This window comes from Phaseolus vulgaris, chromosome 7, assembly GCF_000499845.2.
Source record: "Phaseolus vulgaris cultivar G19833 chromosome 7, P. vulgaris v2.0, whole genome shotgun sequence".
NCBI lineage: Eukaryota > Viridiplantae > Streptophyta > Magnoliopsida > Fabales > Fabaceae > Phaseolus > Phaseolus vulgaris.
Window position 1 is genome coordinate 30,163,931 of NC_023753.2, and position 14,832 is coordinate 30,178,762.

The following is a 14,832-nucleotide window of genomic DNA, read 5'->3' on the forward strand; positions in this document are numbered from 1 at the left end:
GGAAAGTATGAAAAGACAAATTAAATTGGTTAATAAAGAAGTGGTAGTATTAAGAAAAGTGAGTCACGCAACGTCCCCACTCCGTCTAATTAATATCTACTTTAACCACTTCTTCAACTGTTTCTTACAATTGCTCCCTCGCCAATATCTACCAACCATAATTCAGAGTCTTTGAACTTCATACAATGTTTCTCTTACTTGGCACCTATATTATTAATTAACAACAACATTTTTTGAACGTTTCGTTGCTACAGACACTGACAGTTACTATACAACACATAACACATGTATCTCTGTTCATGCAATCAAATATGCATTCAATGAAATCGTATTAGTGGCCAACAACGAGTAATAAGACTATGCTTTCAACAGAGTCTAGGAAAGGGTTAATCAAATTAGAGGGCTAAATAATTGTCTTATAATCACCTGTTGTATGACCGTTAATAAATTCTGCTCTCAATTCTCAAATTCTACCAAACTATTATTATGTCACAAAACCTTACTCAAATTCTTTTGTCCAACTTCTAATAATTTGGCCAGATTTTTAAAGCATTTAAAATGTAAAAAAATGTAATTAGATTACCATTCTCAACTTTTAAAATGTTTTAAAGATAAGTTTGAGTGTGCAAATACATACTTAATTCAGTACGATCTTAAAAATGGGTCATTCATCTATCACTATGCATTAAGTGCCTCTTTTCTTCCGTATGAATACTGTTCATGTTGTTGGAATAGTAAAGAAAATATGTGTTTGTATCTACTCATTGGAGAGGAATAGAGAGTGAAGATTAGGAAAGAAATAGAAAAAACTTTCCTTGTACCTTTATAGTGATTGTGAAAGAAATCCACATAAACTAAAAGATATTATATTTTTTCCCTTGTGAAAAGTTTAAAAATTCTTCTTAAAGCAATACACACACGGTGTATTCTTTATTTACTTTATATTTTATTTAAATACTGATAATAAATAATTTAGATTTGTATTTATATAGGATTTTAAATACTTTAAGAATTTTATTTGTTTTATATTTTATTTGAATACTGATATTAAATAATTTTAATTTGTATTTATTTAGAATTTTTAATAATTTAATAATTTTGTTTATTTATATTAAATAATTTAGGATTTATATTTATTAATTTTTTTAATAATTTAGGAATTTTATTTGTACAGAATATATATTTAAAAAAATGTAAAATATTTTTACATAAATTTTATTTTTTTTTAACGTAAAAAAATTTAATCATATTTTATTTTAATTTAATTTTAACTACAAAGATAAATTTGTAATCTTACACTTTTATTTATCTAAAAATAATATTTTATCAATCACATCATTCACTAAGTTTCCCAAACTTTCTCTTTATTTCTTATCATCTTTCCTTTAATCTAAATAATCTCACTTTTCACTTACTTTCACCTAAAATCTTCTCAAATCTATCTTCAAATTCAAACAAAATATAAAAGTCTTTTCTAGTTAATTATTATATTTATTTTCTTAACACTAATATAAAATAGGTTTTTTTCTTAGTTTTTAACCTTCAATTATGTTACATAAAAGAAATTGATGTAAATATGGAAAATGTGTAGAACAAAGTTAATTTATTTCAAACTTATAATTCTCTTGGTAGCAACAAACATGCAACAGTAGGCATTGTTAGAGACTTCAAACTGAGTTCCTTTATGTACGTAAATAATTACTTATTTAATATAATATTTAACACACATAAATTATATTATAATTAAAAATTATATATTAGTAGTATAAAATTTATTTATATATCATAATAATTATTTAATATTTTTTAATCATCTAAATTCCAAAAGAACTATAAATAAATGATAATTAATGGAAAGTACTTAGTCAATTATTCTTACTCTCTTATGTTCAGAGATAACGTTGAATATATCATAAATTAATTATTAATAGATAAAAAAAAATAAAGCATTAAATATTAAAAAATATTTAGGACTAATACAGAACTTTATAAAAAGTTTAATGAATAAAGATACATTAAAGTTGTGTAGTAAAGAAGAATAAAGTGAGGCAGAGTTCTTTAACACCATATCCATGTGTGTAAAAAAAAACACACAGCATTGTCTTCCAAATGTCTAAACATTCTAATGTTTCCCAACATTGTGGATTCAAAGACCGGACAATTCAGTTCGGGTGAAATGTCGTGTACCACCTACACATAAAAAATATAGATCAGAGACAAATAATTAATGTGAACCAGGAAAAGAAAAACATTAAGCTATCTGCGGACATTTCAAAATTAAGCTTTCAAACTGTTTTTCAAAGAAAACAAACTTTCTGAGAAAAAAGAAGAGAGAAAACAAACTACAAATATCATTATTAAAATAATATATAAAAGTTTGGGAGACTTTCCTTTAAATATTTCTTTATGTTTTGGGGGACTTTTATTCCTTAATGGCTTAATGTCTTCGTGATTACCAAAATCATTCAAGGGTCTAAAGTGATTTTAATATATGAAGTGAGGAATTGTCATATTAAAAGCATTGAATTATAACTGGATATTTTATTGCAAACGTAGTGAAATGTGTTTTGGGTAACTTAAGGTCTCTTGGAAGGCCAAGTCAAATAAACCATCATTCTAATTTAAGTCATTTTTCCATGCCTACTCCCTCACTATAACCCTGGCTGCCACAAAACTCTAGTTAATTGAAGAGGTCAAAATATGTCACAAAGTTTTAAATTAAAAAATATCACAATTTTAATAAAATAAAATTAGTTTTATACCTACTCGTATCCAAATTATACGGAGATACGTGTAATAGTGACAAGATCAGCTGTAGTTACATGAAATCGAATATAATTCAAATTTTCATGAAACCATATAACTTATATGCTTGGTTGATCAATAATGTAACATTCACGTCATTATCAAATAATACTCTTTTTCATATAAATTTTTAAATATATACATGTATCAAAACAAAACACCAAAAAAAAAATAAAAAACTTCATTTACTCATTGTGAAATTCTATTACTTGCAACATTTTCTTCTCTTCTCTTCTCTTCTCTTCTCTTGAAAGATACGATCATCACATATTTTAAACAAACACAACAATAAATAATACAAACTAGAGATTTTTAGAAGACATTCAAACAACTTACAAAACATCTCAAGCTTTCATATTTTATCTCTTACAAATGTTTACAAATATCTCATATTCAATATTACTCATGCTAGAAATTCATTAACATGCATAGACATTTGACTCTACTTTAAAAAAATACATGTGTTGAATTTGACTCATATCTCATTCCTTACAACAATCAAGTGTTTACACATATTTCATATTTTATATCACTCATGTTAGAGATCCACTTACATGCGTATATAATCACTTGACTCTACTTCCAAAAGATACACATGTTGAATTTGATTAAGATATATGTATATGTATTACTATCTTCATTGTGTTCTCCACACAACTACATGAACATAAGAATTATCCTCTTATATGATATGATAAACCCGTATAACCTGCTAGACCAATTATCTTTCAAACTACAAACTTACTAATATGAACATCCACTGACTCTCATCACCTAATAAATTTCATTAATATAATTTTGATATACCAATAGAGTTAAAATATTTATTTATAGATAAATATCTAATTCAATGATTATCCTAAACAATCTCAACACGTTATTTTATTTTCTAAAAATACCATGACTCAATCACACTTCCACATGGTTCATAATTTATTCAACACCTCAATATACCATACAATAATATATAAATTTAACTTTTAAAACATAATAGAACATCTCACATTCATAATTCACATGTGCAGAACATGCATTCTCGCCCAACGAGTCTCGGGATCGTCCAACTACCAAGTTCTGACTAAATTCGCTTAGTAAATGTGAGGCTCATCTAGTGACCAAATCACTAGGACCAATTTATCCTAGCTAGAGTTGTTCGCCTAGTGACCAATGCTCTTGGATTTTTAATTCATAAATTTTGCGAGTGCAAACATTGCTAGCCCAATGACCAAATTATTGGAACCAAATTCATCCAATGAGAGTGGCTTGCCCAACATCCAATGCTCTCGAGTTCTCTAATTTCTGAATTTCACCCAGCGAGCATATGACTCACTTGCGTAATTATGAAATTGGTTCAAGTGTCTTAAATTTGGTTTTCCAAATCCTTTATTACTAGTTTTGAAAATTACCACCTCCAACTTGAGTCATTTAATCTTATTCAGAGTTTTAGAACTCTAAAATTACTCAAGTAATTTACACTTAGTTCAAAATAAATTATATTTTGAAATCATTTAACCAAATATCATAACAAACTACATTTTAATCAACAAAATTCTTAGTTTTTTTTATATTGATTCAATTCAACACAAACTTTCACATAAAATAAACCAAATCAAACTCAATTTACTCCAAACATCTATTTAATTCAAAAAACACATAAAATAAGTATAACACTTATATAACGCATCAATACAATCTTTGCAAGAAAAAATTAGAATTTATAACCATATCACCTTTGCATCAGTTTATAGTACTATTAAAAAGTAAAATTAGTTTTTCTTACCAAATTGGACTATTGACCATGTACTACGTTCCTAGAACTTAGAACTCGAGAGTAAGTAGATAAAGTTTATTTTTTTTCTTTAAATATTTTGTTTTAGCATATATATTTATATGTTAAAAATTCTTATGAAAATGAGATATTTTTATAATACTATAATCATTTAAATGATATGATTTTTAGGTGAAATAATTTTGTTCAGAAGATGGACATGAGTACGTTATTATTCTTGTAAAATGAGTTAATTTTATATTTTGATTTACATAAGAAAATATTTTTTATTTTCTAAAATTTAAGGTCTCTACTGTTTCTCATAATATCATATGACATAAAATAACTGTTAATATATTAAATAAAAGAAATGTTATTTATTTATTTATCCTAAAATAAATAATCTAAATTAAAATTAAAGATTTAAAATTGTGAAGAGACAAAATAAATAAAAATCAAAAGCATAAGTCATTAATTTTATCTTTAAATTTTTAAATATAATTGTGAAGTGACTGTAAACCAATAAATTAGGTCCCAGTAAAAAAAACTAGCTAATGCATTACTCATCTAATATCTTTTGAACGAAAAAAAGAAATTATATTTTCTTTATAAAATAATCCCTGACCCGTATTCCTTGTTTTTTAAGATAAGACATAATTCTTAAAATGTTATTAATCACACAAGTGATTATATAAAAAAAATACTTTCTTTTTAAAACTAGAATGACAAAAATTATAAATCAAATACATTTAATTTCTTCATCTTATTTATGTCTGGGTTGTCATAGTGTATAGTATGTACACCTATTGTGCATACCATTTTCCCTGCAGATCATAAACCTTTCTGTTCTCGTCGCTCCCATTGCTTTCAACTTTCTGCCATTCCCTTCTTTCCAAACCATAACCATTCACAATTCCAGCTATTTTTCTTCAACGCAAAACAAGTGTGCCAAATATTATACACATCTTTCCAATTTCAGACCAAAAAATAAATCGTGGCAGAAAAAAAAATCGATTAATTCAATAAAATATTGAACAAAGGGGGAAGTCAAACAGATTCCACAGCAGCCGGCGGCGGAAAGGGAGTAGAAGCAGATGTTCCTGCGCCGCCATTGTTGGCCACCCTTGGCGACCTAACAGAAGAGGCCCTCACTAAGAATGGCGGCGCCATAGTGAAAACCCAGCGGTCGGACTTAAACCCCCGGTCCAACCGCCTCGAAGACCTCCCTCTGCTACTTCCCTCGCCGGTTCGATATCCACGCCGCGAACTACCTTGCCTGGGCAGCATAACCAAGCTTCTCGCTCGATGCAGTTCCGGGTTGAGAAGTATCTGTTTTCTAACTTCCTCGGGGAGCCTCAAGGTGAACCGTTCAGTGTCCTCGCCGGGCTGGACCAGCGAATGACCGGTCGAGTGAGAGCGCGGGAAGCGGCGGGGGCGGCCCGAGCGAGAGCCTCTCGTGCGGTTCCGGTTGAGCGTCTGGTTTAGGCTGACTACTTGAGGGGGTTCGGAGGAGATTGGAAGCTTAGGCTCTCGCTCTTGTTCGGGAAAAGGCCCGACGGCGTCGTTGTGGGCCTCGGGCTGGGCTTCGGATTGGGCCTCGATGTCATGAGGAGCGTCGAGAACTGGAATTCCTCTGACGGAGTCTCCGGGCTCAGGGACGAGGTTGGCCCGGCAGACGGGGCAGGTGGTGTGGGAGGCGAGCCACTCGTCGATGCACTCAGGGTGGAACACGTGATCGCACTTGGGGATCAAACGCAACGTTTCGGTGTCCTCGAACTCGTTTAAGCACACCGCGCATTCCAGCGTTCCCTTTCCGAGCTTGTGGATCTTCACCACGGAGTACTCCAGCGTGGGGAAGGCGTCGATGACCGCCTGGTCGAGGCCGCGGCCCGGGCGGGCGGCGGCTCCGGTGAGGTTGCGGATGCTGGCGGAGGGGGAGTCGGCGCAGTGGCGGATGTAGATGGAGAAGAAGCCCATGAGGAAGACCGCAGCGATGAGGATGACGATTATGATGGCCATGGAAGGGCTGAAGCGGTTGTAATACGATGTGTTCTGGTTATTGTCAGAAGATTGTGCAGCCGCAAGAGGAACAATGAGGAGGAGGAGGAGAAAAAAGTAAATTCCTCCATTTTTATTAGAGCCATTTGTGTTCTTCATTTGGCTCATTCTAGAGGAAGGTGGTGAAGCTTTTGAGAGAGAGAGAGAGAAGATTTCATAAAGTGAAGGAAAAGAGGAAGCGCTTATAAATGGTTGGTTTTGTTGTTAGTGATGAAGGGGAGGAGAAGCTTCATAAAGTATGAAGTCTTTGGCTGAAGTTACGTCAGATTCTGGTCAGAGACGGTGTACCACTGGGATCAATATAATTTATGTAAATTACCCTTCACAAACTTCCAAACTAAATCATATCATTTTCTAACTGCCTCTTTTTTCTTCTTTTTTCCTAAATTTAATTTACTTAGTCAACTATTTAATTCCATCTTACACACGCGTCTCTCTTTTTTTCCTCGTTACATAATCTATTACGTATCTTCTATAACTATTCAACCAAAACTAATATTTTTTTCATTTTTAATTTCGCATCTATTCAACTCTTCACCACGAACCTTCACTCATATCAAATTATTTTAGTCTATGTATTCAATGAGACTCTTAAATATATAGTTTTATCAATTTAATTTTCCAATGTTAATAATACACGTAAACTCCACCAAAAAATATTACCATTTTTTTGAAAAATAAACATTAATTTTTCATAAATGGAGTATTAATTATAATTTTGAAATCTACACAAAAATGTTAAACGACAAAAAAAAACGAGAGATTATTTTCAGTTTATTAAAAACCCAACCATAACGTCACGTACACTATCTTATTACACTCATGTAAATGCATATTTAGCTCATTAATCAAAACTGAAAAATAATATTTGTTTTTTGCATGAAGAAGCACGTCCCTGACCATGCAAAATAAATAAATGAAATTGATTTTGTCACGTTTGTAGCACAACCACGCTGAACTCCACACATGGTAATGTTGTCATAAAAGAGAAAAGGGAAAGTGAGAAAAACTTATAAAGGATTTCTCTCATTTCGACTTTTACGAAACTGTTTACTTTATTGTACTTGTGGCTGGCTATTTTTCTGAGTTAGATTGTGAAGTAAACCAAATGTTATGAAGGAAAATATAATCAAACGAGACCTCTAGAGTTCCCAACATTTTGTTATATAAAAATAATGTGTCTATCATATTTTGTGTATCAATATCAAAATGGCTGTCTTTTATAAAAATATACAAATAAAAATATCTAAATAGAAACCATAAAAACATTTACACTATCATGTCTTTTACACATATATTTAATATTGAATGGACAATATTAATATTACACATAATAATTAATAAATATAACTTACATGTGTTTATTAGAATATAATATAATATATAACCATTATGTTCAGATGAACTAATATATATAACACAAACATCTTATCATACACTCAAATATGATTCTACTTGCATATAATTGAGATACACAAATAAATTTATATTTACTCACACATGTCATAATTAAATATGAATATTTTTTAAATATTTCTAAAAATCATGATAAATAAGTTAAAGATTAACATTTTACACATTATGCACTCATCAGACCTTAGTTATCAGACCTTAGTTAACTCATGTTTTCAATGTTAGAGTGTAAGTCTCTCTCAGTTTCTCATCATTTAAAGTCATATCTACAAAACTAGAAAATAGTGAAGTTGAGATACTTCTTATCGTGAGTTCCTAATTTATCATCACCACTCAAGGCTCAATATCACTCTAGGTATATCCCTACATCACTTATAACCAATCGAGGTCACTCATCGATGATTAACCCTTGTATACATAAATACCAAATTCATATACATGTTCAGAAGTGATCCAAAAGGATCCATCACCAAGAAAGAGTCACCAAAAAAGGATGTAAAATGCATACATCATATCATTCATCTCAACATCCCTAAGCATATATACTCAATCTCACATTTTAAACATTATATCATCATCATAAACATACACTACAAAAATAATCACTTTTAGCGACCACCAAATTCGGTCGCTAAAATCACTATAATCGGTCGCTAATCATATCTGCGACCGAAACAGTCACCAAATAAAGATGGAAGCGAAAACCCTGGTCGCAAAGCCGTTAGCGACCGAATTATAAAGTGGTCGCTAATTTGCAACCGACATTTTGGTGGCTAAATCGGTCGCAGGAAATTTGGTCACCAAAATTTAGAAACTAAATTAGCAACCAAAAATTCGGTTGCCAAATTTGTCGCAGATAAATTTAGTCACCAAAATTCGAAAACCAAATTAACAACCGAAATTTCGGTGACTAAATCAGTCGCAAAAAATTTGGTCACAGAAATTCAAAACCCAAATTAGCTACCCAAATTTCGGTGGCCAAATCGGTGGCTGAATTAGAAGGTGATAGCGACCACCATTTTCGGTCGCTAAAAAGAAATCTTTTGGTGGCTAAATGGAGACTTCTACAGCGACAGATTTGATTTCGGTGGCTAAATAGCCACCAAATCAATTTTCGGTGGCTATTTTTATTTGTATTATTAATACCTATTTAAAATGGTATTTTGACCATTTTATAAAAAAATTCAGACTTGCATATAGAGATACTCAAAATTCAATCAAACTAAATTGTAATGAACTTCAAATACATAGTTTAAGAAGAAGTGTGCTCAAATTAAAGGTAAATCATACTACACAACTAAAACTGTTGAAAACTAGTTAAAAGAGTCAAATCTATGATATAATTCAACATATAACTAATCTTCTTCTGAACTGTCATCTCTACTCTGGTCTCCTTTATGATGTCCACTGGTAGTAGGATCTGAAGAGCCTGATGCAGGATTATTCATTTGAATGTGTTGTAGGATGAGTTGCATCTTCTCATCTTGTTTGCGCATGCGTTCACTTTGCTCTTCATGAGTTTTCATCAATAGCTCCATCTTTTCTTCAAGTGTCCGCTCCTTGACACGTTTTGTCATAAGTTCATCATTTAGCTTTTGAATAATCTCACGCATTTCTTCTATTTGATGGACTACAGGAACTTGACTTGCAGCAGAGTGAGCACTTGTTGAACTATTAAACCTTTTGCTCAATACACCAAGATCATAGACATTCCCTTTTTTATTTCCACTTCCAACAACATCGATGTATATTTCATTGTCATCAATAGAGACAACATGAGAGTTTTGCGAAGATGCGCTTTCAAGCATTTGCTGTTGTTGGGCTTCTTCTTGACGTTTCTTATATTTCTCCTGAAAATGAATTCAAATTGATTATTGCGAAGAAAACATATAGTAAAAATTAAACTATAACAAATTTTAAACATACCGCAAGGTCGCGAGTCTTGTCATTGACCCATTGTCCAGTCTTCAATTTCTTTGTTCTTTCTACAACCTCCCAAGCAGTTGGTTGTCGTTCAAGCTCTTTAGTCTACATAAATTCAATAAAAAGATATCATAGATTGTATTTAAATTAAATATAGAAAGAGAAGAAATATAATAATATTACCATTTTCTCAAAGTGAGCTGCGGTAGATATGGAACCACCACAGTAGGCTGAGGCTCCCTTCTCAACAACCCGATTCGCCTTGGCAATAACACTCTTGTTCTGGAATTCTGTAGAACTCCAATGCTGGTCCAAGGTTGCTCGAACAAGTTGTGGAATCCAGGTACCCTTATCTTGACCATGCCTAACTTTACTCATAGCATTTTTAAAGATACGGGAGACTTTTGTATCAAAAATGGATCTAATGAGTTGGTCTTGTTCCATATCCCACCTATACTCTTTCTGCATGTAAAATAAATTAGAAAAAAAACATTGTAGAAAAATAAAATATCATTTTAAATGTAATCATAACTCAAATTACCTTGAACTGTCCAAACCATCTATCTCTAAGCTCAAGACGAACCTTCTTCCAAGTGGGACTGGGTTCATCATATTTTTGCTTGATGATTCGTGAGATTACATTGGAAGGTCCATTTGCAGGTGAAAAACTATGTTCAAAATATATTGTCAAAATGATATATGAAAATTAGATCATATTTACGAATTACAATTAGATTAAAATATACTTACTCTCCTCTTTCTGCATGAAGCCAGGGTCTTTGATCAACTACATTGCCAGACTCATTGTCAGGTGTAAGAGAGTCTTGTATCGGTGAAGGTTGATTCATAGTTGGCCTGTAGAAAAGGTAGTAGGATTTGATTCTCCTACATGATGTTCAATATCTTGTCCGTGAAGTGTAGGAAGTGGGGCGGCTCCTTCATAAATAGGATGTGTAGACTCCATAGTTGTTGGAAGAACAAACGAAGGGGGAATGTTGATATTGGGTAAAGATATATCAAAAACACGAACACCTCGACCACCACGATTAGGTGGTCTACGACCACCACCTCTACCCCTTGGTGTCATCTGCAAGTAAAAAATATTACATATATAAGATGTAATTAATATAATAATCAAAGTGGATCAATCAATTTTGAATAAACAAATAAAGTAATCATGATAAAAAGACTCAAACCTGATTGTGTTTTCTACAACCAAATATGTCAGTCATCTTCCCTGTTATTCACTACAATTATGGGAAACCACAATAAAATTAATGTTAAACATAATTTGGACAAGGTATACAATCAATTTTAATGCATGAATTATCGAAGAGGTATCTGTGTCACTGAAATCACTCTCAATGTTATCCTCACTTGAAATGTATTCCTCCTCGTATTGTTCATCTAAGTTTGTTTCATTTAGTAATTGTATATCTACTTCTTCTCTCTCCCCCCCCCCCCCCCATCAACATCAGCAAGAGAATCATGAATGAATTCTGGATCAACATGTAGCACTACTTCAAGTTGTAGAAGCTCATCATCTTGGTATGGAGTGTCATGCTCAACCTCACTTACTGTGTTATCAATGATTCTAATACGAGCTTTTGTTTTAATTACTCCCAACCAACCTTGGTGTCCCTCTGGATATTTGGTGTAATAAACTTGCTCTGCCTGTTGGGCAAATATGAATGGATCATATGCTTTATTATATCTCCGTGATTCTTTTACTTGAACGATCCCATAGTTCTTATCTACTTTGGTTCCTATATTAGGAGTATTATTAAACCATTCACACTGGAAGAGAACTACATTCATTATTGGAAAGCCAGTATACTCCAATTGAATAATATTAGACAATATTCCATAAAAATCTGACTCTGATTAACCATTGGTTCCTCGTACATAAACACCATAGTTAGTGGAATTCATGCCTTCACTCCAAAGAACAGTGTGAAATTTGTATCCATTGATAACATAGATAGACCATGATTGAACTTTTCTCTTAGGACCCTATGCTAAGTTAACCAATAATGGATCTTCAATATTATTTTCTGGATTTAGAACCTAAACAAAAGATTATAAATTACACAATGTCTATCTAAAAGTAAAATTTGTATAAAAGGCAAATTAAAAACATACATATTGTTTGAACCATGTAGCAAAATAGGATGAAATGTATTGGCCAATTTGAGCTTCTGAAGCAGTAGGACTAATCTCTCTTAAATATTCAACATAAATACTGCAACAAAGAAATTGATTATTCAAACCTCATGCAACATAATTCACTTTCTTTTCAAATGAGTGAACATTGTCTTACTCAAAGTATGGTTAAACCTCTTCACAGTTTTGAAGAACATACAATTGGGCAGCATCAAAGTCTTTTTGATTTAGATAATATGTCATGCATTTTCTGATTTCTCTTCCTGGATAATTGAAAATTGAAATAGGAGGAGCACGTGAAGAACCCTCGCCTACTTCAAGATTACGAGGGATCCTAGTCCTTCTTGTTTCAACATGATCAGGATAATAAAATGAGGCAAATGTAGATGTTTCCTCCATCAAGTAAGCTTCACAAATAGAGCCTTCCACCCTCGCTTTATTTTTTACTTTTTTTTTAGGGAGTGTAAGAACCTAAAAAAGAATATGGATGTACATAATTTTAAATATTAAATAAATAAACAACAAATATTGTAATAGTGATTAGTAATTTTATACCTCTCAAATGGATACATCCAACGATATTGGACTGGACCACCAACTTTTGCCTCGTAAGGTAGATGAATTGGAAGATGTTCCATGGAATCAAAGAAGCTTGGTGGAAATATTTATTCCAATTTACACAATAACACATGAATATTTTCTTCCATAACTCTTAGGTGTTCAACATTTAGTGTTGTCGAACTTAATTCTCTGAAGACAAGACTAAGTTCAATAAGAACTTTCCAGATTGATTTTGGTAATGCGTCAAATGCAATTGGAAGCAAACGTTGCATGAACACATGACAATCATGACTTTTCATGCCATGTAACTTGCCTTGATTAAGGTCAACACATCTACCCAAATTGGAAGCATATCCATCTGGAAGCTTCAGTTCTTTAACCCATTTACAAATAAAGACTCTTTGGGATTTCGTAAATGTATATGCTGCTTTTGGTTTGATAAGTTTGCCACCACCAATGTCTTTCAACTATAGCTCTTTTCGATTGCATATTTGTGCTACATCCAATCGAGCCTTGTTTGTGTCCTTAGTTTTTCCTTTGATATCCATCACAATGTCAAACACATTCATGAACACATTTCTCTCTGTGTGCATAACATCAATATTGTGACGTAAAAGTTGAGTTTTCCAATATGGCAACCTCCAAAATATACTTTGTTTCTTCCAATTATGTTTAATACCATATTCAGGAATATTTGGTTGTTCTTGTAATTCAGTGCAAACTGGTAAGTGTGCAACCCTATTCCAAATGTCAAGACTAGACAAACGTGGAGGAGGGGGATCAGTCTCAACAAACTTCTTCTTGAATGCCTTTTTATTCTTCCTAAATTGATGATCAGGTGAAAGAAATTGACGATGACAGTCAAAAAAGGATATCTTGTGGCTATGACTAAGATAAAAAGCCTTTGTTCTTTCCATGCATATAGGGCAAGAAAGTCTACCAGAAGTCATCCAACCCGATAACATGCCGTAAGCTGGAAAGTCATTAATTGTCCACATCAAAGCAGCTTTCACCATAAAATTTTGCCTTAGTGACACGCCATAAGTCAATATCCCTTCAGTCCACAAGGTGCATAAGTCATCTATAAGTGGTTGTAAGAACACATCAATCTTATGCTTTGGATTTGAAGGACCTGGAACTAAGATTGTCAAAAACATAAACTCTCTCTTCATGCACATGGAAGGCGGAAGGTTGTATGGGGTTAGGATAACTGGCCAACAAGAATAACTTTTTCCATATTGACCAAAAGGATTAAACCCAGTTGCACATAAACCTAATCTGACATTTCTTGGGTCTTGAATAAAATCTGGATGCATTCTATCAAAATGCTTCCAAGCTTCTCCATCAGATGGATGAGACAAAATAGACGGGTCCCTTTGATTCTCACTATGCCATCTCATGTGAGGTGCAATTGCCATTGAAGAGTATAACCTTCTAAGTCTAGGAATGAAGAGAAAGTACCACATTTTCTTAATAGCAATTTTCTTTTCAATTCCCCTCTTATTGACTGTCTTATATCGCTCCATTCCACAAATAAAGCAATTAGTTATACTTTTATGACAATGTTCCCTATAATACAACATGCATCCTTTTGGACAACAATCAATTTTCGTACAACCCAAACCCAATTTTTCCACTGACTTCTTAGCTTGGAAAAAATTATTAACCATTCGATGATCTTTGGGCATAGTCTCCCCCATAAGTTGGACCATTCTATTGAAACTAATAAGTAACAACTCTTTTTGGGAGAAAACATACTAAGAAATCAGAAAGAGACAGAATTGATGGAAGCAAGATTGGTAGAAGGCAAGCTAATCCATTTGGGGAACAAAACTATCAAACATAGAAAAGAGTATGTAAATGTTACATATAGATATTTACATATGGATTCTAATCCATATGTAATATATTTAAAATTTAATTCAAAAAACAGAATATCCGTATGTAATTTATTTCAAATTTAATTAAAAAATAGTAAAAAGTGTTACATACAAATTATATCTGTATGTAATAAAATATAATTAAAAAAACTATGTAACTTATTTCAAATTTAATTTTAAAAAATAGTATTACATACAGATAAAATCCGTATATAACTTATTTTAAATATAATTAAAAAATAACTAAATATATTAATAATA

General features: G+C 32.2%; 2 protein-coding genes across 2 annotated transcripts; both read right to left on the minus strand.

Annotated features, from left to right (window-relative positions):
- Nucleotides 1–5,260: 5,260 nt before the first annotated feature.
- On the minus strand, nucleotides 5,261–6,981 carry LOC137829847 (E3 ubiquitin-protein ligase ATL6-like). Its single transcript, XM_068636805.1, has one exon. The coding sequence runs from the start codon at nucleotides 6,737–6,739 to the stop codon at nucleotides 5,621–5,623; it is 1,119 nt and encodes a 372-aa protein (XP_068492906.1). The 5' UTR covers nucleotides 6,740–6,981; the 3' UTR covers nucleotides 5,261–5,620.
- A 2,332-nt stretch (nucleotides 6,982–9,313) lies between these two features.
- LOC137829385 (uncharacterized) lies at nucleotides 9,314–10,345 on the minus strand. Its single transcript, XM_068636190.1, has 3 exons — nucleotides 10,151–10,345; nucleotides 9,971–10,072; nucleotides 9,314–9,894 (listed from the first exon to the last, which is right to left on the minus strand). The coding sequence occupies exons 1-3, from the start codon at nucleotides 10,343–10,345 to the stop codon at nucleotides 9,400–9,402; spliced, it is 792 nt and encodes a 263-aa protein (XP_068492291.1). The 3' UTR covers nucleotides 9,314–9,399.
- Between the last annotated feature and the right edge of the window lie 4,487 nt (nucleotides 10,346–14,832).

Coding starts and splice junctions, on each gene's coding strand:
- LOC137829847 (XM_068636805.1), bottom strand. CDS start 6,739: ATGAGCCAAATGAAGAACACAAATGGCTCTAATAAAAATGGAGGAATT.
- LOC137829385 (XM_068636190.1), bottom strand. CDS start 10,345: ATGAGTAAAGTTAGGCATGGTCAAGATAAGGGTACCTGGATTCCACAA. Junction 10,073..10,150: donor CAGCTCACTTTGAGAAAATG/GTAATATTATTA, acceptor GAATTTATGTAG/ACTAAAGAGCTTGAACGACA. Junction 9,895..9,970: donor ACAAGACTCGCGACCTTGCG/GTATGTTTAAAA, acceptor ATTCATTTTCAG/GAGAAATATAAGAAACGTCA.